General features: G+C 41.8%; 2 protein-coding genes across 11 annotated transcripts in view; one reads left to right on the top strand and one right to left on the bottom strand.

The window, feature by feature from the left end:
* Nucleotides 1-105: 105 nt before the first annotated feature.
* On the bottom strand, nt 106-23,850 carry tm2d2 (TM2 domain containing 2). 2 transcript variants are annotated; one of them, XM_061816573.1, is made up of 4 exons: nt 23,642-23,850; nt 15,810-15,897; nt 7,263-7,378; nt 106-516 (listed from the first exon to the last, which is right to left on the bottom strand). In XM_061816573.1, exons 1-4 carry the CDS (start codon nt 23,848-23,850, stop codon nt 303-305), a joined length of 627 nt encoding a protein of 208 aa, XP_061672557.1. In that variant the 3' UTR covers nt 106-302. The 2 variants fall into 2 exon arrangements, with proteins under 2 accessions (XP_061672557.1, XP_061672556.1); XM_061816572.1 differs by lacking the exon at nt 23,642-23,850 and adding an exon at nt 16,732-17,103.
* The window catches only part of LOC133499064 (VIP36-like protein), a 79,723-nt gene continuing 78,531 nt past the window's right edge, over nt 23,822-25,013 (top strand). For 8 of the 9 annotated variants that reach the window (XR_009794535.1, XM_061816567.1, XM_061816569.1 and 5 more), the window contains exon 1: nt 23,822-23,969. Coding sequence is in view for 7 of the 9 variants with exons in the window: in XM_061816567.1 (XP_061672551.1) it covers nt 23,822-23,969 (148 nt within the window). In the remaining 2 variants the exon portion in view is untranslated. The remainder of the gene's footprint in view (nt 23,970-25,013) is intronic. The other variant, XM_061816571.1, reaches the window with a different exon arrangement.

Here is a 25,013-nt window from a genome sequence, read left to right as displayed (position 1 = left end):
CCTGATTTCATGACTTTTTTCATTTTGTTTACCTTAAGAAGGCATAAATAGCAGTATAGAAAATAGTTTCTTTAGTTCAACTTTCAAATTATGTGAAGGCAGGGATGGATTCAATGTTCTTTTTTTAATTTGTTTTCTGGTAAGAGAAACAGTAGTACAGAGGTATTTTTTTATTTATCCCAGGAAAGCTTGCAGGATCTCTGCTGGGTAGGGAAGCCCGAGATCCCTTGATGTCTGGAGTTCTCTTAAACATGCACTATACATAATGGGAAAGTGTCCAAATTTAGGTTTTACTCTCCTGGTCAGTAGTAAGTGCACCAGTTGCTGTAATCACTAGGCATCAAGCCACCAGTAATTAGCAGGATCAAGTCCACGAACCACCAGATTCCCAGACCTCCAAGTGTGAGCAATTTCCCCACCGCTGTCCCTGTGTGGCCCAGGCAGAAACGATCAACCCCAAAACAACCAAGGAAGAAGGAGTAGAGCAGAGTGGTGATGAAATAGTGTCCGGTGTATCTGTGGAAGAAACAAATGTAAATTTGAAAATAGCTTCAGGGACTACCATAATAGTGACTGTCCAGATGTTATTCTGGTGTGGATATAAAAATGCCAATCATTCTGGTCAATACATTTTTATCTCTAACATTATTCCAAAAGATAGGAAATCAAGGCAAATTTATTTGTATAGCGCCTTTCATACACAAAGTAACTCAATGTGCTAAACATGATTAAGAACATTCAAATACAAAAACATTTGAAAATAAAATGTACAATTAAAACAGCTCTGAGTGCAAGAAATATCCTTGAAAATTGATAGTACTCAAATAGTCGATAGTAAATAAATGACAAAAAAGAAGAGTTTTGAATCTGGAAAACATTCACACTTGGGGCTGACATGACCTGTTTGAAACTTATTACATTTGTGTGCAGCATAACTAAATGCCGCTTCACCATGTTTGTTCTGAACTCTGCATTCTACTATTTGACCAGAGTCAGTTGATCTCAGAGCCCTACTGGTTTGTAATCCATGACCAGTTCTTTCATGCACTCAGGACCTAAACCATTTAGTGATTTGTAGACCAGTAGCAGAACTTTAAAATCTATTCTAAAGCTGACTGGAAGACACTGCAAGGACTTTAGAATTGGAGTTATATGGCGTGCCAGCTTTGTTCTGGTCAAAACCTGGGCTGCAGCATTCTGAATGAGTTGCAGCTGACTTGGTCTTTCGTTTTTAAAGATCGTGAGTCCATTTAATTATGAACAGCAATCCTTTCGCCTTTACTGGTGAAAACAATTCTGTTTTGTTGTGGTTTTGTTGAATGAAAATGTTATTTATCGTTAGTGTATTTATCGGCTTTAGACAGTGGCACATAGAGACACTGCTACATACAGTGAAGAAAATAAGTATTTTAACACCCTGCTATATTGCAAGTTGTCCCACTTAGAAATCATGGAGGGGTCTGAAATTTTCATCGTAGGTACATGTCCACTGTAAGAGAGATAATCTAAAAAGAAAAATCCAGAAATCACAATGTATGATTTTTTAACGATTAATTTGTGTGATACAGCTGCAAATAAATATTTGAACACCTGCTTATCAGCTAGAATTCTGACCCTCAAAGACCTGTTAGTCCGCCTTTAAAGGTTCACCTCCACCCCATGTATTATCCTCATTCAGATGCACCTGTGTGAGGTCGTTAGCTGCATAAAAACACCTGTTCACCCCATACAATCAGTAAGACTGAAATTTGTAACATGGCAAAGACCAAAGAGCTGTCCAAAGACACCAGAGACAAAATTGTACAACTCCACACAGCTTCAAAGGGCTATGGAGAAATTGCCAAGCAGCTTGGTGAAAAAAAGGTCCACTAGAAAATGGAAGAAGTTAAATATGACGGTCAATCTCAATCGTAGTAGAGCCGCATGCAAGATATCACCTCGTGGGGTCGCAATGATGCTTAGAAAGTTGAGGAATCAGTCCAGGACTACACTTCAGGACTTGGTCAATGACCTGAAAAGAGCTGAAACCACCGTTTCCTAGGCGACTTTTGGTAATACACTAAGACGTCGTGGTTTGAAATCATGCATGGCACGGAAGGTTCCCCTGCTTAAACCAGTACAAGTCAAGGCCCATCTTAGGTGTGCCAATGACCATTTGGATGATACAGAGGAGTCATGGGAGAAAGTTTTGTGGTCAGATGAGACCAAAATTGAACTTTTTGGTCATAACTCCACTAACCGTGTTTGGAGGAAGATGAATGATGAGTTCCATACCAAGAACATCATCCCTACTGTTGAAGCATGGGGTGGTAGCATCATACTTTGGAGGAGTTTTTCTGCACATGGGACAGAACGACTGCACTGTATTAAGGAGAGGATGACCGCGCCCATGTATGGTGAGATTTTGGGGAACAACCTCTTTCCCTCAGTCAGAGCATTGAAGATGGGTCGTGGCTGGGTCTTTCAACATGACAATGAACCGAAACACACAGCCAGGAAAACCAAGGAGTGGCTCCGTAAGAAACCTGTCTGCTCTAGAGAAGATCTGTGTGGATTGGTTTTCTCGGGTGTTGAAATACTTAATTGCAGCTGTATCACACAAATAAATCATTAAAAAAAAAAAAATCATACATTGTGATTTCTGGATTTTTCTTTTTAGATTATTTCTCTCACAATGGACATTCACAGACGATGAAAATTCAAGAGCCCTCCATGATTTCTAAGTGGGAGAACTTGCAATGTAGCAGGGTGTTCAAATACTTATTTTCTTCACTCTATATAGTCTATAGTTTTTTGTCTACCAGCATTGCCTGGTACACAGATATTTTCCACTCTTCAAAGATTTCTTTTTAACATGATAGATACTCTGAGCAAAGATTATTTTATTTTTAAATCGGGAATTCAATAGTTTTGGCCTTTGTGTGTTGTGTGATCTGAGAATTTAAACAAAGCAGACCACACTGTACACAAAGATTCTGTTGTACCACCAATCTTGAAGTCTTGCGTGACCACACGTGATCTCACAAAACCGCAGAAAAAACACTTCCTGATAACCGGTGATGTTTTCCCAGTGTTTTCGAAGGTTGTTGGAGCCGGGAACCTTTAAAAATGATTAAAAAAAAAAAAAAAAAAAAAAAAAAAAAAAAAAAAAAGACTTTCCTTGGAAAAATACTTCTTGCTGTCTGTCACTAAGATAAAATGACATCAGGAATAGATATTTCTGTTTTAATTTACAGCCGTTTCCATATTCAACAGTCTTGGGTTCTTCCACATCACCATTCTCAGTATCATGAAGTCGGCGTTCACAACACCAGTCACTCACATTTGGAAAAACGTACAGGTGTGGTCTATCAGTCATACCCGCAGATATAAAGTTGCGGGTGTCATTCGGGACGGAATCTCAAGACCTTAAAATAACTTACTAAGTTGTTACACCAGGGTATGTAGTTGTTACCTAATACCATAATCGTAATTTATTGACACTGCACAGACAGACATTTTTAAGGAGGTCACTAGACATTCAATTTCAAAACTAAATATTCATATAATCATTTTATTTCATCATGATGTATTGCAGCATGTGGAAGTTACAGGAGAAAGTGTGGGCGTGGAGAGGACGCTAAAGGTACGCCCCCACAGAAGGTACATGACGCCGGTATGCGTTTTGTGCTAAACAACATAGCTTTGGCTAATGTCACCCAAAAATGGCACCAACAAAGAGATATGCTTACAAAGAACCGGCGTGAATAAACAAGCGCAGCTAATGAACTCGGAGCTTGCTGTTATACTGGGAGCCTACAAGGTGAGGTGGCCCAAATTGGAAGAACAACACGAGCAATAGATTAACTATCAAAGAACAAACGATCGCCACGAAAAAAAAAAAAAAAACAAGGAACCAACTTCATTCGCTGGACATCGTCGTGAACAAAATAAAAGTGAAGTTGGGAACGATGGATGACAAATGGCGAACACAGCGTTATTAAGAGGCGAGTTACGCCACAGTTTCTGAAAGGATTGTGGATGCTTGGGCAAATGTGTCTGCTTCCACTTGGGGAAGTAGGAAAACGAGCTTTGCCAAGTCGAGAAGACCAAGTTGAATTTCCATGGAAACAAGATGAGGTGTACCAAAATGGAAGAACAACACAAGCAATGGATTAAAGAACAAACAATCGCCGTGGAAAAAAACAAAACGAAACAACTTCACTCACTGGACATCGCCGTGAACAAAATAAAGTGAAATTGTGAGCGATGGATGACAAATGGCGAACACAACGTTATTAAGAGGCGAGTTACGCCACAGTTTCTGAAAGGATTGTGGATGCTTGGGCAAATGTGTCTGCTTCCACTTGGGGAAGTAGGAAAACGAGCTTTGCCAAGTCGAGAAGACCAAGTTGAATTTCCATGGAAACAAGATGAGGTGTACCAAAATGGAAGAACAACACAAGCAATGGATTAAAGAACAAACAATCGCCGTGGAAAAAAATAAAACGAAACAACTTCACTCACTGGATATCGCCGTGAACAAAATAAAAGTGAAGTTGGGAACGATGGATGACAAATGGCGAACACAGCGTTATTAAGAGGCGAGTTACGCCACAGTTTCTGAAAGGATTGTGGATGCTTGGGCAAATGTGTCTGCTTCCACTTGGGGAAGTAGGAAAACGAGCTTTGCCAAGTCGAGAAGACCAAGTTGAATTTCCATGGAAACAAGATGAGGTGTACCAAAATGGAAGAACAACACAAGCAATGGATTAAAGAACAAACAATCGCCGTGGAAAAAAACAAAACGAAACAACTTCACTCACTGGACATCGCCGTGAACAAAATAAAGTGAAATTGTGAGCGATGGATGACAAATGGCGAACACAACGTTATTAAGAGGCGAGTTACGCCACAGTTTCTGAAAGGATTGTGGATGCTTGGGCAAATGTGTCTGCTTCCACTTGGGGAAGTAGGAAAACGAGCTTTGCCAAGTCGAGAAGACCAAGTTGAATTTTCATGGAAACAAGATGAGGTGGCCCAAATTGGAAAAACAATACCAGTCATGGATTAATTGACAAAGAACAAACAATCGCCATGAAAGAAAAACAACAACATTCGCTGGACATTGACGTGAACAGGGTAAGCAAAGTGAAGTTTCGAGCAACGTGGGATATACCATATACGCAGTGAGTTTAGTTGTACTTTATTAACGTATTTAATAATGTAGCTATACTATATAGCGATACTATCTTAAAGCATACGTTAGCATGCATGCACGCTATTTAAAAAGGCACCCGGAGGAAAACCTGAGTTCAGTTGTACATTCATGAAGTATTCAACATTGCCAACTGTGAACTTGGTTGTACTTTATTGAAGTATTTAAAAAGCGTGCATACACGCTACCGTATGGTTTCGGCTAGTATCTCTATACAGCTATACTGTGTAGCTACATAGTTAAATACTTAAAGTACAACTGAACTTACGATTTACACTTAAATATGATTTTAACTGACTTACCAGGTTTGTCGACCTTTCTAATGTAGTCAAACAAAAAAATCTCTGTTCAAGTCCTTTTTCTTCAAGCCATGACCACTTGAACGTGTTCCTAACACTCGCGTCTGTTGCACGCATGTCAGCTTGCCTGTCTACCTTGTTTGAACATTGCACTAGGGCCGTACCTGGCCGTTCACGCATGAATTAGTTTACACAAAATGCTATTGAAATACTCAACATTCAGTGATTAATCTGCCTTTTGTGTGCACTTGTGCACCCTTCCGTTCTCGCCGAAATTTCGAAATCTCTGAGATATGGCAAGGTCATGAGAATGCGAGGGGAGGCGCGTTACTGTTACTGGTGTTAGTGCCTCAACATGACTATGCTCGTGAAAGGAAAACAACGAACTCAAACGGGTGTTTGTTCAATGTTGTCAACTAATATTGGGATTAATTCTAGGCAATTTTGCGGAGGAATTTTCATGAAAATTTGAAAAACTGGAATTCTGGGAAAATCCGGAGGACTTTCATCACTGGATAGAAATGGCAAATCCTAATATTCAAGATGATCAACTACCTACCATTTTGGTACACAGAACGTGGACTCAAGATGATGTGAAAAATGCCATAGAAAGTATCACATCTCATAAAGTTGATGTAACACAATTCGTCCAGGGAATGGAAGACTTAAAGTCTTACGACTTAAATGGTGTAGAAGTACAACACATTTAGATGACACCAATAAAGGGAGATTGGCACAGCATCAGTGGGGATTGGAATCCAAAAGATAGGAACTAAGTACTCTCTCATTATTCATATACCCCGACATTCATTAAAGCAATAGCACCTTTTTTTAAATACTTTGGCCATTATTATCGAAAGTAAACATAAGCAGCATGTCTATCTTTGATCTACGTTGCCCAGACTGTGTTGCTAACTAAAGCACTGGTGGTGGGCGCAATAAAGGGAGATTGGCACAGCATCAGTGGTGATTGGAATCCAAAAGATAGGAACTAAGTACTCTCTCATTATTCATATACCCCGACATTCATTAAAGCAATAGCACCTTTTTTTAAATACTTTGGCCATTATTATCGAAAGTAAACATAAGCAGCATGTCTATCTTTGATCTACGTTGCCCAGACTGTGTTGCTAACTAAAGCACTGGTGGTGGGCGGTTTTTGTAATTATGAGTGTACCGCTTTAAGAGTGGAGGGGGTGGGGGTGGGGTGTCAGGTAAACTAGGAAGTAGAAGTAGGCTGAGCAGCAGCTCGTTGTTTGAGATCGTGTGTTTCTGTGTTTAAAATAAATAAATAAAGGACAGGCTGTGGTTCACTGGGCTGGATCGTTTTTCATGTGCGACAAGTGCCCAATTGCGCAGCTTAGAGGGAACATTGGTCAAAACGACACAAAATAAGCGATGTCTTTAAATAGCTATGTATTTCTACTTGTAACAAATTTTATGCGCGTGATTTTTCGTGCTTGACTGTGCAGATTTGTGAGTGCGATGGCGTGCGGGCGTATACGCGCCCGTCAAATCACAGTGACTGCAACTCACGAGTTTTAATTATAAATATTGAACACAGCCCTTATTTAACATTGTTGCCCCCGACCTGTTTTGGACCTTAAATCAGGATAAATCTACTTTTAACTCACATCAGACCTAAATACAATTTGAAAGAATAATCTTATGACTTTAATTTGATAAGATATTTGGTGTGGCTGGTCGGGAAGGGGCAAAATCAGCACAAAAACAGACAGGTTGGCTTGTTGTGTATTGGGCCTTACTTGATGCAAGGAACTCTCCCTCTCAGGAATTCTCTGGGGCCAGCACATTCGATGTCTTCAAGCGCAGTACAGACAACTGGTGTGTGGTTCACTTCTTTTTGAGTCTGTCCTCCCCACTACCAAGAAGAAAAACAAATTAGGTCCTGTTAACATAAAACAATCAAACCAAATGTTAAAGTTGTTGTCAGGGATTTATATTCAACGGAATCTGTGACCAAACCATTATATTTCAAAACCACAGACAGACAAAAACAGACAAAAATATTGCAGTGTGCCAACATTTCATTCATACATTTAAAGCCAGGTGATACATAGAAGTGGTGGGAAAGAAGATCTCACTCAGTTGCTCCAGTGTCAAGTGCAAGGTCCTCCAAAAAAGTTACAGACAAGTATGGTAAGAGGAAAGGGCTGAATGTGGACTTCACATTCAGTCAGACTTCACTTCAGACTACATCAATGATCCAACATTGCAATGCTTACTCACTAATATGAAAATAAGTCCACCACAATTGACATTAAAGAAAGACTCTCCACAAAATTATAGGAATGGGAGCACACGCTAAAAGTTACAGGCTTGTGATTTGACTGGATGAAAAAAGACAGAAAATAGCTGGGGATGTGGGGGCTGCAAGCTTATTCAAAGAATGATCACAAATTTTAATGTGCAAGTTTTATAAATTGTGGTACTGCTTGCGCAGGTCTGGTGTGGCAGAGAAATATGCTAGAAAAGTACGGGACATGTATGAGGGAAGCAGAACAGCGGTGATATGTGCCATAGGTGTGTCAGAAGAATTTAAAGGTGGAGGTGCGACTGCATCAGGGATCCGCGCTGAGCCCTGTCCTGTTCGCGGTAGTAATGGAAAGACTGACAGACGAGGTTAGGTGGGAATCCCCTTGGACCATGAAGTTGGCAGATATTGTGATCTGCAGTGAAAGCAGGGAGCAGGCGGAGGAACAATTAGAAAGATGGGGGTACGCACTGGAATGGAGAGTAATGAAGATTAGTCAAAGTAAAACAGAATATATGTGCATGAATGAGAGGGGCGGAGGAGGAAGAGTGAAGCTCAAGAGAAAAGAGAGAGGGTGGACAACTTCAAATACTTGCTTTCAACAATACAGTGCAATGGTGTGTTGTAAGGAAGTGAAGAAAGGGATCCAAGCGGGATGGAACAGTTGGGGGAAGGTGTCTGGCGTTCTATGTGACAGAAGAGTCTCAGTTACAGTGAAGAAAAAAAGTTTTTAAAAACCCCACTATATTGCAAGTTCTCCCACTTAGAAATCATGGAGGCGTCTGAAATTTTCATCATCGGTACATGTCCACTGTGAGAGCGATAATCTAAAAAGAAGAATCCAGAAATCACAATGTATGATCTTTTAACGATTTATTTGTGTGATACAGCTACAAAAAAGTATTTAACACCTGAGAAAACCAATGTTAATATTTGGTACAGTAGCCTTTGTTTGCAAATACAGAGGTCAAACGTTTCCTGTTGTTGTTCACCATGTTTGCACACACTGCAGGAGGGATTTTGGCCCACTCCAAACAAATCTTCTCAAGATCAGACAGGTTTCTGCTGAGAAACACAGAGTTTCAACTCCCGCCAAAGCTTTTCTATAGGCCACGCCTGAACCTGGATATGCTTCTTACAGAGCCACTCCTTGTTTTTTTTGGCTGTATGCTTCGGGTTATTGTCATGTTGAAAGACCCAGCCAAGACCCATCTTCAATGCTCTGAGTAAGGGAAAGAGGTTGTTTGACAAAATCTCACAATACATGGCCATGGTCATCCTCTCCTTAATATAGTGCAGTCATCCTGTCCCATGTGCAGAAAAATACACCCAAAGCATCATGCTACCACGCCCATGCTTCACAGTAGGGATGGTGTTCTTGGGATGGAACTCATCATTCGTCTTTCTCCAAAAACAGTTAGTGGAATTATGACCAATAAGTTCCTTTTTGGTCTGATCTGACCACAAAACTTTCTCCCATGACTCCTCTGTAGCATCCAAATGGTCATTGGCAAACTTAAGACGGGCCTTGACATACGCTGGTTTAAGCAGAGGAATCTTCCGTGCCATGCATGATTTCAAACCATGACGTCTTCGTGTATTACCAGTCACCTTGGAAACAGTGGCCACAGCTCTTTTCAGGTCATTGACCAAGTCCTGTCGTGTAGTCCTGGACTGATTCCTCACTGTTCTTAGAGGTGAAATCTTGCACTACTCTACTCCGAAATGGACCATCATGTTTAGCTTATTCCATTTTCTAATGATTGCTCCAACAGTGGACCTTTTCTCACCAAGCTGCTTGGCAATTTCTCCGTAGCCCTTTCCAGCCATGTGGAATCATACAATTTTGTCTCTGGTGTCTTTGGACAGCTCTTTGGTCTTGGCCATGTTACAAGTTTGAGTCTTACTGATTGTATGGGAAGAACAGGTGTCTTTATGCAGCTAACGACCTCACACAAAAGCATCTGATTCAGTATAATTCATGGAGTGGAGGTGGACTTTTAAAGGCGGACTAATATGTCTTTGAGGGTGGTCAGAATTCTAGCTGATAAGACAGTTGTTCAGATACCCATTTGCAGCTATATCACACAAATAAATCGTTAAAAAAAAAAATCATAGATTGTGATTTCTGGATTTTTGTTTTTGGATTATCTCTCTCACAGTGGACATGCACCTACGATGAAAACTTCAGACTTCTCCATGATTTCTAAGTGGGAGAACTTGCAATATACCAGGGTGTTTAAATACTTATTTTCTTCACTGTAGGATGATGGGCAAAGTTTATAAAAACAGTGGTGAGGCCGGCCATGATGTACGGATTAGAGACGGTGGCACTGAAGAAACAACAGGAAGCAGAAGTGGCAGAAATGAAGATGCTGAGGTTCTCTCTTGGAGTGAACAGGTTGGATAGAATTAGAAATTAGCTCATTAGAGGGACAGCCAAAGTTGGATGTTTTGGAGACAAGGTTAGAGAGAGCAGACTTCAATGGTTTGGACATGTTTAGAGGCGAGACAGTGAGTATATTGGTAGATGGTTGCTGTGGATGGAGCTGCTAGGCAAAAGAGCGAGAAGACCAAAGAAATACATGAGATAGGCTTAGATGGAAAAAGATGACATGCAGTGGTGACCCCTAATGGGACAAGTCGAAAGAAAAAGATTATAAATGAAATATATCTAGTACATCTATAAATAAATGCTATTTTGTTTTAAAAATGTACACAACATGATTGTTCATTATTTAGGTGCATACATTTACCTCCAAAAAATTACAAATTCAAATTCAACTAAGTAAACTACTAGAAGTGAAAGTAAATTGAATTCAGATTTGCATCATGACATGCAAGCGTGCTTTCATAATGTGTATATCGTATCCATTCAAAAATGTTTAAATTTCTTGTTTTTGTAAATGATTGAGAAGCATGAATTTGACCACAATTATTAACGTCATGTTTCGTTATCAGTAAATAATACAGACATATTTACAAGTAATTGCTTCTGAACTGTCACCTCGTTATTGACAACCCTGTCTGCAACTGGGGTTGGTTGTTTCGGTGGATTTTCAGTGGTAACTTCCTTCTTTCCAACGGTATCGACGATTTCTCATTCCATCCAATCGCTTGCAAAATGATTCTGGATTCTGGCACGGGTTACGGTCGGAATATTGTAGAAAAACAGATTTTTATGCTTTTAGCGATGCAACTTAAAAAGACGGAATTCCATCTGTAAACGGAAATATCACATCTCATGTTAGTAGATGAGGGTTTAGTGTTATCCAGAGATTTCATTAAGAAACATCTCTAAATTGGAAAAGTATTATCGAAATTCCTCTCTTGCAGAGACATTCCAATGAGCCCGGCTGGAAAACTGACAGCCAATCAGCGTTTGCTACGCCTGCAGTGCTTGCTGTTCTGACCCCCCCATTGCTCGTGGATACGTTTCACCAAACAGAGAACGTCCACTGCCTGGCATTTTGTGGGCAATTTTTGTGAAAAATATTTACAAACAAACAAAACAAAAATAGCATGATGTACAATGTTCAAGCTTGTGCGCTTGAGCCAGAATACACACAGCCGGAACTTGACATGTTGAAGAGGGGGCATGGCACTAACTTCTTTTTCTTTCGGTTTGTCCCGTTGGGGGTAGCCACAGCGTGTCATCTTTTTCCATCCAAGCCTATCTTATGCATCCCCCTCTCTAACACCCACTGTCCTCATGTCCTCCCTGACAACATCCATCCACCTTTTCTTTGGTACAATATTCCTCTCGCTCTTTTGCCTGTCAGCTCCATCCTCAGCATCCTTCTACCAATATACTCAATATACATGTCCTGAACTATTGTGACATATTTCTCCGCCACACCAGACTTGCGCGATGAAGTACCACAGTTCTTCTCTTGGTACTCTGTCATATGCTTTCTCTAGGTCTACAAAGATACAATGTAGCTCCTTCTGACATTCCCTGTACTTTTCCGTGAGCATCCTCAAGGCAAATAATGCATCTGTGGTACTCTTTCTAGGCATAAAACCATACTGTTGCTCGCAGATATTTACTTCCGTCCTGAGTCTAGCCTCCACTACTCTTTCCCATAACTTCATTGTGTGGCTCATCATCTTATTCCTCTGTAGTTTCTACAGTTCTGAACATTGCCTTTGTTCTCAAAAATGGGGACTAGCACACTTTTCCTCCATTCTTCTGGCATCTTCTCTCCCTCTAGTATTCTATTAAATAAGTTGGTCAAAAACTCCACAGCCACCTTACCAAATTACTTCCATACCTCCACTGGTATGTCATCAGGTCCAACCGTCTTTCCATTTTTCATTCTGTTCAGTGCCTTTTTAACTTCCCCCTTACTAATCATTGCTACATCCCGGTCATTCACACTTTCTTCTTCTCCTCTACCTTCTCTCCCATTTTCTTCATTCATTAGCTTCTCCAAGTACTCTTTCCATCTACTTAGCACACTACTGGCACCAGTCAACATATTTCCATCGCTATTCTTAATCACCTTTACTTGCTGCATATCCTTCCCATCTATCCCTCTGTCTGGCTAACCTGTAAAGCTTCTTTTCTCCTTTCGTATCCAACCTGGAGTACATGTCGTCATATGCCTCTTGTTTAGCCTTTGCCACCTCTATCTTTGACCTACAAAAGCATCTCAATGTATTTCTTACGCCTCTCCGTGTCCCACTTTTTCTTCACTAATCTCTTTCCTTGGATGACTTCCTGAATTTTGGGGTTCCACCACCAAATTCTCCTTCTCCCTTTTCCTACCAGGGTTGCATGCAGGCATCGCCGTAAATAGTAACCGGGAAGTGTTGTGTGCTTACACGTATGTATCCATACATCCATTTACTTAGCTGCACGATGGTCGCAGGAGTTCAGGAGCCTATCCCAGCTGTCAAGGGGCAGTCAAGCGAGTCACCAGTCAACACACCATCCATACGGTGCCCACTAAACTAAAATCTTTTCACCACAGCAAACAGAACAGCCCGACCAGCAGACAACAAAACAATGAGCGAAGAAATAATTGACACAAAATGGATGGGTCCATTCCGGATGATCATTTCTGGTTAAAAACATAAAAAAAAATTATGTTTTAGGTGTCAAAGGCCCTTTTAAGTACAACCAAACCCAGTTTTCCTCAGCGTGGCTTTTTGAATAGCGTGCATGCATGCTATGCTACGTATGCTTTAAACTAGTATCAATACATACATTGTTCCATACTTAAAGTATAACCGAACTCACTGTTTAGATGGTTCCCTCTCGTCATTGTCATTGGCAGTCTCATTACCGTGCCACTCTTCACATATGATGCCGGCTTTTCGAACAATAGTGGAAGCAGACATGTTATCCCAAGCATCCACAATCCATTCCCAAATTGTGGCGTAACTTGCCCTTAATAATGTTGTGTTTGCCATTTGTCAGCAATCGATGCTCGGAATTTCACTTTGTTTACCCTGTTCAAGCCAATGTCCACCGAATGAAGTTGCTTCATCAAGGCTCCAAGTAAAATAGCAAGCTTAGAGTTCTGAAACATCCCCATCCATGTTTCAACATGTGCCATTTGACAACTTGTCGCCGAGTGTTCATGTTTGCAATGGACGTCACAGAAAGACGAACACAGTGAACGTACATATTTGTGTATATCTTTATTAATTTTTGTTTTAAAGTTAGGTTAGGGTATAACGTATGTTAGCTCCCTCTATGGAGAAGAAGGGTAACTATAAGACCAGGAGATTTCCCAGTAAGCGTCTGCTACGTACCCAGAGTTCCCCTGTTAGTAACGCATGCGCATTCATCACAAGGAGACTTTTCAGCACGGGTGAGGGCTCAGACCGTCACACCAGCGTAAAACTGTGCCAAACAAATATGAGCGTTTCATCTGAGATGACACGCTGTGGCAACCTCTAATGGAAAAGCCGAAAGAAACTTACTTTTAGCAGGAAATGCTTCCAGTCAAGTTATAAATTTTGGACGACGGATCACACAAAAAGCGCTCTTGCATTATAATTATAATAATAATAATAATTATAAAAATAATAATTATATTCACGTCAATTGACCCCTCCATAGAAATTGCGTCATCCACGTCGCTGACCAATCAGAGGCCAGAGATCTGCATAAACCACGCCCCTTTTTTGGATCCACAGTTTTCTCATATAATGTTTATGGTCCAGTATAGCTTTTGGTAGCGTTTTATCGCGTATTTGGGTTCTTTAACAATAGATATGGTTAAGAGGTGTAGTCACGGACTTTATAATAGTGACGACAGGTATCCTGAAAGGCTAGTTGGTGGAGTTCAATTCGTACCCTTTCCAAAACCGAAGACCCATTACAAAAAATGTCTTTGATGGATCAAACTTTGTGGAAGACCGCATCATCAACTGAATCCATCTAAAATCAACCGGAACAGAAGACCAAGTACGAAAAATGTCTTTGACGGATAAAACTTTGTGGAAGACCGCATGATCAACTGAATCCATTAACCGGAACAGATATGTTTACACAAAGGTAAGCCCTGTATTTGATTTTCAATACATGTCTCATATAAATGAATTAGCAGTTCTTCGCTTGCATAATATAGCTATGTGTGAATGATTGACACACTTCATCTGTGTTGAGCGATATTTTGCGATGATCTGACTGCACAAACGTGTCTCTGTTTGGCGGGTCCCAAGCTAAGCTAAACCGGACTTTGTTAGCACGAAGGTATGCCTTATATTTGATTTTCAATACATGTCTCATATAAATGAATTAGCAGTTCTTTGCTTGCATAATATAGCTACGTGTGAATGATTGTCACACTTGATCTGTGTTGAGCGATATTTTGCGATGATATGACTGCACAAACGTGTCTCTGTTCGGCGGTGAGCTAAGCTAAACCGGACTAGCGGTCCTAAAAGCCTTCGACGTGCACCGAGACACCAAGACTGAAGGAAGGATGTTTGAGGACACTAAAGTAGTGATTGTCGTACTCGGTCGGGACTTACGTAGGTTCGGCACTAATTCAAGAATAATTATTGAGGGGAGCACGTGACGTTACACAAAGAAAACGAGAGAAACAACTGGTAAATCAAGCCTCGCCTTCTTTTTCTTCATACGGTGGTTCACAAACAGCTATACAGATACATATACAGATTCTGCACACAAGTGTGATATGTAACACGAAAATAGGAAACTGTCAATGACGAATTCGTCTTTGGCTTATAATATATTATATTATGTGGCATCTCGGTCTTTCTCTGACTCCGGAAAGATCTCGCGCAAATATCAATGGTTTCTCCGTCGATATGCATGTAAATACCATTGAAATACCCCTCGGTGAAATATTTGAAGCCCTGCTGTCTGCTTTTCAACGATATTTCACTGTTAGCTAAGAATGCGAGTGAGAAATCAGCCGGTAAATCGGACAGTTCTTTTCTTGCTGCGCCACCCTTTTTGCTAATTGTTTGTCTGACGTAGGCCCACGTGGGGTGACGTCACTTCAGGAGGCGTGTTTAAGTGCCCTGTACGGAGGGGTCAATTAGAAGACACACCTGCAACTTTATATCTTTATACTGGTGGACCACACCCATAGCTTTATACTGTATCTGCGGGCATGACTGACCACAGCCGTACATTTTTCAAATGTGAGTGACTGATTAATGAATGTGTTGCGAAATGTAAGTGCTGGGCAGATCTTAATCCAGCAGTGTGGTGTACACGAGTTGTGAAAATGCAACCGCATGAAATTTTAATTTCCACACTGAAAAAAAGTGTAGCACGTTCAACCATTTTGGTCACAGTCTGGAGCCCCACCTAGAGTCCATTCTGATCATCTTCTCTCATTGCTTTTTTATGAGAGTAAATACATGTATTTTAAAATGCATTTTCCACGCCGCTTATCGTCACAACAGTCGCAGAAGTGCCGGAGTTTATCCCGGCTAACTTCACTAAGCTTTAAAATAAATAAAATGATCAGTAAATATATGTTATTCTTTCCCACAAAGAGAATATGTAAACATGCAACCACAACCATGTATGGCAAATTCTACTTACCCCAACACACCCATGGCCCATCTCCAGTAAAGCGCTATGATTTCCAGCATGATCCACAGGGTCCTGACAGTAGATGAACTCCTCTGGCCTTCAAGTAAAAACATGAGAGGAATGCATATTGTGAAGAACAGAAGTTGACAACGTTTTGTCTGATATATCCATCCATCCATCCATTTTCCGAGCCACTTATCCTCACAAGGGTCCCAGGAGTGTTGAAGCCTACACCAGCTGTCATCAAGCAGGAGGCACTGTATACCTTGAACTGGTTGCCAGGGCACATAGAGACAGACAACAGTCACACTCACAATCACAATTAGGGGTAATTTAGAGTCTCCAATTAACGCATGTGGTGCAGCTGTAGAGTGTTGGCCGCACAGTTCTGGGGAACGGGGTTTGAATCCCGGGCCCGTGGAGTTGGCATGTTCTCCCCGTGCCTGTGTGGGTTTTCTTCGGGCACTCCGGTTTCCTCCCACATCCTTAAAAACAAGCATAAATCGGAGACTCTAAACTGCCCCTAACTGTGATTGTGAATTATGAGTGCAATTGTATCCAATGTGGCCTGCGATTGGCTGGCAACCAGCTCAGGGTGTACGCTGCGTCCTGTCCGATGACAGCTGGGAAAGGGTCCAGCATTCCCGCGATTGTCGTGAGGATAAGCGTCTCAGAAAATGGATTACTTTTGCGTATTTCCATTACAGTGGATAACTGCAGTCACCTTAAATATAATGATCAAATACTTCAAAGTACAGTTTTGTGTACCAATTTGGACTGTATATGATCTTTACAACTATAAGTGATTACAAAAGCAGAATTTGATACGTACCATATCTCTTGTATTAACTACAACGAGTCAACGTGTTTCATCGCCTTAGCTAACGTCGTTTCAGTGACAGTATTAGCATCTTTTAGTGATTCTACTTACAAATAACTGCAGAGGACGACAGGTGACATAGCCTTGTACTCGAATGCATCTGTATAATTCGTACTTTCCACTGGGATTTCATATTTTACAGTTTCGGAGGTCTGGTAGGAGAAAGGAGGCAGCGTCGAGCCAGGACTAGGGGATGTGGTAGCTGTATCAGTGGTCGACGAGTTTTGAGACTGGATGCCTTCCAAACATTGTAAAAGAATTACTGTAACTAATAAGAGCAACTGTCCACATAGCAGAATATAGCTGACAGAAATCATGATCACCGTCAAAGTAACACATAAGGTCCGGTCACTCGCACCAAAAGACATCATCATTAGGGGGTTCCATGTCTGTTTGTGTATGATTTCTTCTTTTTTAGAATGAAATGAGGCCTACTGATGTAGTTCAATGACATGACTGCCCCCTTCTGGAATTCTTTGCACACTACCCTCCTTCATTTGGTGACATCGTCAATCAACGTTTCCCATTCTGATAAGCTTGTTCTGTTAGGATTTTCATTTTTGTACGTATTGTATGTATGTATAGCAACACAAAAGGATTACAATATGAAACCCCCCTCCAAACATTTTTGTACCCCACTGAGGTTTAAGGTGTTTGAATGAGGGAAGGCAAACAATGTAAGTGGAAAAATATATCAAATTAACCAAGAAACCAAAAAAATAATAATATGGAAACATGGGCTAAGACAAATGACATTTGAGAAGTGACAATGCAGCAACCCTGACAGAAGGAAAATACATAATTAATAAAGTGAAACAACAAGGTAAACCTGTACAAAAAGAGTGGAGAACACAGGTGGTGCGATGACATAAGCATGGAATATGGCGATTTGGCGACAGGTTTGAACAGACGTGACATGGTTGTAGGCGTGAGATGAGGTGTGGAAAGGATGAAAAATGACAAGACTTAGAAAGTTGAATGCTGAACGACATAAACCTCAACCTTTATTTAGGCGCCTCTGTTGGCCACAATGTCGCGATCCAGTGTAGATGGCCAAACTGCAGCCCAAGTAAAGGGCAGAGGGAAATGAGCCGCGCTCAGACTCAGGGATCAGAACAGAGAAAATGTGACAAAAAAAGACTAAATGAGAAAAAAATGGAGGTGGGGGCTGACCAGCAGCATCCAGAACGATGAGATTATCGAATGGAATGAACTGACCTGGAAAAAAAAAACCCTTCCATTTATCTTTAGGAGAAATGCAATAAAATGAAGGAACATTCAAAGAGTTTTATCAATAAGTTGACATTATTTATAGAACTTCAAAGATTCTCAGAAAATGATCAATTTCACTGACAATAACAACATCTACCTATCCAATTTCTGAGATGCTTACCCTCACAAGAGTTGCAGGAGTGCTGGAGCCTAACCCAGCTAACTTTAGGCAAAAGGCATCTCCACCCTGAATTGGTCACCTGTCAGTTGCAGGGCAGAAAACCCAATCACTGAGCGGGAATAGATTCCACGCTGCCCACACCAAAGTCAGGCATGCGTACCACGACACCTTCAGTGACTTCACAGTAACCAGATTCTTTTTGAAATGACATACAATGGTAAATATGTTTCCTTAATTTAAGTAACTCAAAATGAGTGAATACTGCAAAAAATGAATATGTATTTCAAAGAAAAATGCAAATGACTTGGGAAATAAATTGAAAAATACAGTATCCTGTGCATTGTAGAAAAGCATTGAGATATTTGTAACCATGGATTCAGCACAAGCAATTGGGTTATGAAATAATCAGCGTCCAAGGGAAGGTGATACCAGAGCATACAGTGTTTTATAAATACAGATATTTATTGTAGTTACAGTATTCAGAAGCCAAATTGACATTAAATCTGAACAGGATGGGGACAATGAAGTATTTCACACTCTTAATAACAGACGTTTTTTAATAACTTGCCTCTTTTCTCTTTTATCATTTTCTGTGTCACAAAAACCCTTTGAGAAAGGATTGTCTATTTTCAGCTGCATGATCTGAAGGATTGGCGAGAAGTATAATAAAATCACACTTAATGTCGTCATCTGGTGGATGAAAAATGTTAACATTACCTTTTCAACATTTTTTTAAGTCATACTGATAAGCTGTTACCGTGATGAACTCTGTCTCAGACACGCAAGTGCGAAAGGTGCTGTATTGAAGCTTCAGGATCTTATTAGCATTCACTACATGAAATCTTGGTTGATTTTTGTGCATCGAGTTGAGGGTGGGCTAAAAAAAAAAGACAAATTAACCTTTAGTTGCAATTTGAGTCTATGTGTTTGTAGAATTAGAGAGTTCCTCAAAGTTCCTTTTTAAACAACCTACAAATGTGTAAAAAGCATGTTTCCATCCATCCAACCATCCATGCATCAATCTTCTACCACTTTTTGGGTTGCAGGGGTAAGAGCTTTAGCAGGGATATCCAGACTACCCTATCCCCAGCCACTTCATCCAGCACTTCTGGAGGGATCCTGAGGCTCTCCTTGGCTGGCTAAGGGACGTAGTCTCACCAGCATGTCCTTGGTTGTCTCTGGGGTCTCTTTCCGGTGGGACATGCCCAGTACACTTCACCAGGGAGGCACTCGGGAGGCATCCCGATCAAATGCCCCAGCCACCTCATCTGGCTCTTCTCAATACAGAGCAGCAGTAGCTCGATACCGAGGCTCTCCCGGATGTCTGAGTGTCTCACCCTGTCTCTAAGGGAGAGCCCCAACACCCTGCGGAGGAAACTCATTTTGGCCGCTTGTATCCAGGAACTTGTTTTTTCGGGTCACGACCCACAGTTTGTGACCATAGGTGAGGGTAGGAACGTAGATCGACTGGTAAATTGAGAGCATCGCCTTTCGATTAGCTCCTTCTTTACCACAACGGACTGATACAAAGTCTGCACTGCACTGATCTTCCTGTTGATCTGCCGCTCCATTCTTCCCTCATTTGTGAACAAGACCCCAAGATACTTGAACTCCTCCAGATGGGGCAGGATCTCATCCCCGACCCAAAGAGGACACACCACCCACCTCTGACTGAGATTAGGGTTTCAAATTTGGAGGTGCTGATTCTCATCCCCGGGGCTTCACACTCGGCTGCAAACTGCTCCAGTGAATCTTGGAGATCACGGTTTTAAGAAGCCAACACAACCACATCATCTGCAAAGAGCAGGGATGCATTGCTGAGGCCACCAATCCGAACACCCACTATGCCTCCACTCCGCCTAGAAATTCTGTCCACAAAATTGGTGACAATGGGCAGCGCTAGTGGAGTCAAACTCTCACCGGAAACGAGTTCAACTTATTGCCGGCAATGCGGACCAAACTCTGACACTGGTCGTACAGGGACCGAACAGCCTGTATCACGGGGCAAGTACCCCATACTGCCAAAGAACCCCACACAGGACACGATCAAACGCCTTCTCTAAGTCCCAAAAACATGTAGACTGGTTGGGCGAACTCCCATGCACCATCGAGGATCCTCCCGAGGGTGTAGAGCTGGTCCACTGTTCCACGGGTGGATGAAAACCACATTGCTCCTCCTTAATCTCAGATTTGACTTCATGATGGACCCTCCTCTACAGCACCCCTAAATAAACCTTACCAAGGAGGCTGAAGAATGTGATCCTCCTGTACTTGGAACACACCCTCTGGTCTCCTGTCTTAAAAAGGGGGACCACCAACCCAGTCTGCCAATCCAGTGGCACTGTCCCTGATGTCCATGTGATGTTGCAGAGGCATGTCAATGAGGACAGGCCCACAACATCCAGAGCCTTTCGGAACTCTGGGCAAATCTCATCCAACGCCGGGGCCCTGCCACCGAGAAGCATTTTAATCACCTTGGTGACCTAAACCCGAGAGATAGAAGAACGCGCCTAAGAAAACCCACACTCTGTTACCTCATGGGAAGGCGTGTCGGTGGAGTTGAACTTTTCAAAGTGTTCTCCACACCGACTCACAACGTCTCGAGTTGAGGTCAGCAGTCCTGGAGTCATTCTCCATAGCCTCACTCAACTCCTCCCATGCCCGAGTTCTTGCCTCAGTGACCATTCTGCCTGACCAGCCTATCAGCTGTCTTGGGAGTCCGACAGGCCAGAAATGCCCGATAGAACTCCTTCTTCAGCTTAACTGCAAGCCACACTGTTGGTGTCCACCAATGTGCTCGAGGGTTGCCGCCATGATAGGCACCAACCACCTTACGGCCACAGCTCTGGTCGGCTGCCTCAGCATTGGAGGCGCAGAACATCGTCCACTTGGACTCAATGTGTCCCTCCTCTCACGGAACATGAGCAAAGTTCTTTCGGCGGTGATAGTTGAAATTCCTTCTGAAAGAGGAATCTGTCAGCTGTTCCCAGCAGACCCTCACAATACCTTTTGGGCCTACCAGGTGGTGTTCACTTGACAGCTCCACCCCTCTCTTCACCCAAGTGTCCAAGTCATGTTGCCTCAAATCCATGACATGACCAAAAAGTTGATCATCGAACTGCGACCTAGTGTGTCCTGGTCTCAAGTCCACATGTGGACTCCCTTATGCCCAAAAATGGTGTTTGTTATGGACAATCCATGATGAGCACTGAAGCCCAGTAACAGAACACCACTCGGGTTCCAATCAGGGAGGCCATTGTTCCCAATTATGGTGTTCGAGGTCTCACTGTCATTGCCCACATGGGCATTGAAGTCCCCCAGCAGAATGAATGCGGGAGTGCTGGACCCTATCTCAGTTGTCTACAGCCAGGAGGCAGGGTACACCCTGAACTGGTTGACAGCCAATTGCAGGGCACATAGAGACAAACAGCCGCACACGCAATCACACCTAGGAGCGATTTAGAGTGCCCAATTAATGTTGCATGTTTTTGGGATGTGTGAGTAAACTGGAGCACCCGGAGTAAAACCACCCCGGCATGGGGAGAAGATGCAAACTCCACCTTGGTCCTCAGAACAGTAAAGCCAAAACTTTCCAGCTGATCCACCGTACCCTTACATAGCTTTAGAAAAATAACAGACAGTCCTTAATTTCTCCACTGACAGAAATGCCCACATGATTAATGGGCAGCATCCTGGAGCCACTAAGGTTTAGTACTAGTATCAGTCTCAATAACCCGTTCAACATCTTTCTAGTAAACAGTCCAGTTGTTATATTCCTTTGTCCAGAATCATCAAGAGCTGTTGTGTTTTGCCCCTGGGGGATCTCTCCTAGTATTCAGGTCATGTCTTGAACAGCCATTTTACAAGCCCAAACTATTTTACCGATGATCCACTATCACTGCCTACAGCTACAATGCTGATGGACCAGTTTGGAAGGTTGTAAAAAGACCAGACTGCAATTGTTGCATGCAATTTTCCAAGCTGTAAGACGAAAGAAGAATGTATTTTTTTTAAAAAGAGTCACCCTTATTATTTTTAATTTGGGGACAAAAGTTAGAGTAGGAACACTTTGTTTGTACACATACAGAGGAGAGATCTTGGATTTCTTGGTAGAACGATGGAGTTGGTTGACATGATGATTAGAGAAAGGTTGATATATTGTGCATCTAAGAGAGCAGATGGAAAGGTAGTAAGGCTAGAAGTATAGAGGCAAAGTTTAAATTATTTTACCATTGTGTAGATGGGAATAGAAATTGAGCAGGGGTTGTTTTAAAGGTCTACCGACACATATGGCATGATTTGTAGTATTTTTTCAATTACAAAAAAAAAAAAGGCAGCCATAATGGACCCATCCGTTGTTTCACCTCACGTCATGATGTTGTCGTATATGGATTTTTGTATTTCATGAAAATCCTCTTAAGGGATTCGTTTTGGAGAAGAAGCAGGAAGTGATGTTTTGTCCAGATGCCCACACTGGCGGGATCGTGTGTTTGTACCAGATTTTCTGGCGTGAAAAAGTAACTCTTTTTTCCTGCATGTTAGCCAAAATGCTGTCTCATTGCATTGCTGGATATTGCTCGAACACTCGGGAGGATGGATTCAATCTTCACACGTTGCCAAAAGACCCTGTTCATCGTGAAAAATGGATTGCACAGGTGCAAAGGAAGAGAGCTTTGTGGGTTCCAAGTGACAGGTACGTGTGTATAGAGCTATTAAAAAAAAATAATTGCTGCAATGGGCTGGTAACCAGTTCAGGGTGTACCCAGCCTTCTTCCCGATGACAGGGGGATTATCTACAGATCTCCTATGACCCTCGTGAGGGTGAGTGGCTCAGAACATACTGTAAATGGATGGATAGGATGGCTTGCCCCGCCCATTATCCCTGGCAAAAAAGGAGGGGCAGATGTGTTTTGATGACAATACTTTTTTTTTAAAATCCGAAATCTTCATCGTCAATGGCCAAACAGTAATTTTCTACAGTGGGAAAGATCCTAGACTGATGGCTGAGCCACCTCATCTGGCTCTTTTCAATGCTCAGGATCCGTGGCTCGACTCCGAGCCTGTCCTGGATGAATGAGCTTCTCAGATGATCTCCAAGAGAGAGCCAAGACATCCTGGAGAGGAAACTGATTTTGGCTGTTTGTATCCTTGATGTTATTATTTTGGTCCTGACCCTTAGCTCATCACCATAGATGAGGGTAAGAACGTAGATCGACCTGGTATTGAGAGCTTTGCCTTTTGGCTCAGCTCTTTCTTCACTATGATAGGCAATTTAGGTCTCAAATGATGGAAATGTAAAGTGGTGTTTATTTGTACATTGTATATTCTGAGATTAAATAATTCCGACACATTGTGTGCTTTCAAAAACATTCCAGGCTTTCACCATTGCCCCACTCACCAATGAAAGCATGAAACATATACATAAACAACACATTACTGTTTGAAATATATCACATATAATACAATATCATACATCATACATATTTACTGTATAAAATGAGAGAGGACGTTGACGTTCATGTACAAATGAACAGCAATGAAAGTTGAACTGTTTTTGTGATTACATACCTGATTCCATTTGTGGCGTTTTTCTCCGGATTGATACTCCAGTCCAATAAGTGGCGGTAATGAACTTTGACGGTGGTTTCACACTCAAACAACAAAAAGAAGAAGCGGGAGTTCGGCGTAAAAAAGATTGCTGGTGTATCAGATACAAGTGTTGGTTGTTTGGGATTTTTTCCCTCCGCTATGTATTCTGTGTTTATTGTGAAAAACATTCGCGAATTAACATGTTCGTTAGCCCTTATTTGTACTCTAACCTTGTCAATGGCAGAAGACCAGGATATTATGGAGGACTTTTTAAAACGGGAATATTCTCTGGTAACTCCTTACCGTGGTGAGTTTAAACGGCGTCAACTAGAAAGCTAACAGGTGTAGTAATGAACTGACGTAGATGTAGCTCATATTTGTGATGACCATTTAATACTGCGGAGTACTTCACTTACTGTAATGCCTCACCTTTATCTTTCATAACTAATGTTTCCAACATTCCTCAGCAAAAGTACCGAAGTTGTCCACTGATATCTAAAAGTAATTGAACGTCCTACTCCTTCTCTATGATGTGCCAGTAACTTTATGTGACCGTGAGTGTTATTGAAAATCATGTTGACTAATCAGGCAGAGCACAGTCATGATTGTCATAAGGTCTCGTGATTACAAAGTAATGTTAAGTATCCCAACAAAATAACCTTAACTTGTTTAAATACTGTGACGCCATATGCATGGGTGTTTTGTCCCCACTCAATCAAGGTAATCTGCGTCACAGTTTTTAGGACTGGGATGCACATCCCGGTGAGACGGTCTGAACGATCCCGGTGCTGAAAAATCCCACACAGGCGTTTGTATGGTCTCCCCGTGCCGGCGTGGATTTCTGTGGGTGGGTTCAACATTCCAAAAACATGCATGGTATCTTAGTTGAAGTGCTGCGAGTGCCATCAAGTGTGCCTGGGAAATTATACAATTTTACGTAATTGCTCAACAAATTATTTACAAGAAATAATGTATCTTTGTTTATCGAGCTATGCCAATGATGAATTGTGATAGAACTATTCATCTGTTTCATATCTAAGTCCCTTATCCTCACAAGGGTCACGGGATCGAGCGCTGGAGCCTGTCCTAACGATCTTCTGGCAGGAGGCGGGGTACACCCTGAACTGGTACTGCCAGCCAGGCACACACACATTCACACCAACGGGCATTTTAGATTCTCCAATTAATGCTTGTTTTTGGGATGTGAGAGGAAACCAGAGTGCCTGAAGAAAACACAACCCTCAGCACAGGTCGAACATACAAACGCCACACAGGTGGGGCTAGGATTTGAACCCTCATCCTCAGAACCAATACTGTTCTACTAGATGGCAGGAAGAACAAACCCAATTCC

The sequence above is a fragment of the Syngnathoides biaculeatus genome, chromosome 4, assembly GCF_019802595.1.
Source record: "Syngnathoides biaculeatus isolate LvHL_M chromosome 4, ASM1980259v1, whole genome shotgun sequence".
Lineage (NCBI taxonomy): Eukaryota > Metazoa > Chordata > Actinopteri > Syngnathiformes > Syngnathidae > Syngnathoides > Syngnathoides biaculeatus.
Note: the sequence above shows the minus strand (reverse complement) of the source record. Positions and strands in the feature narration are given on the sequence as shown.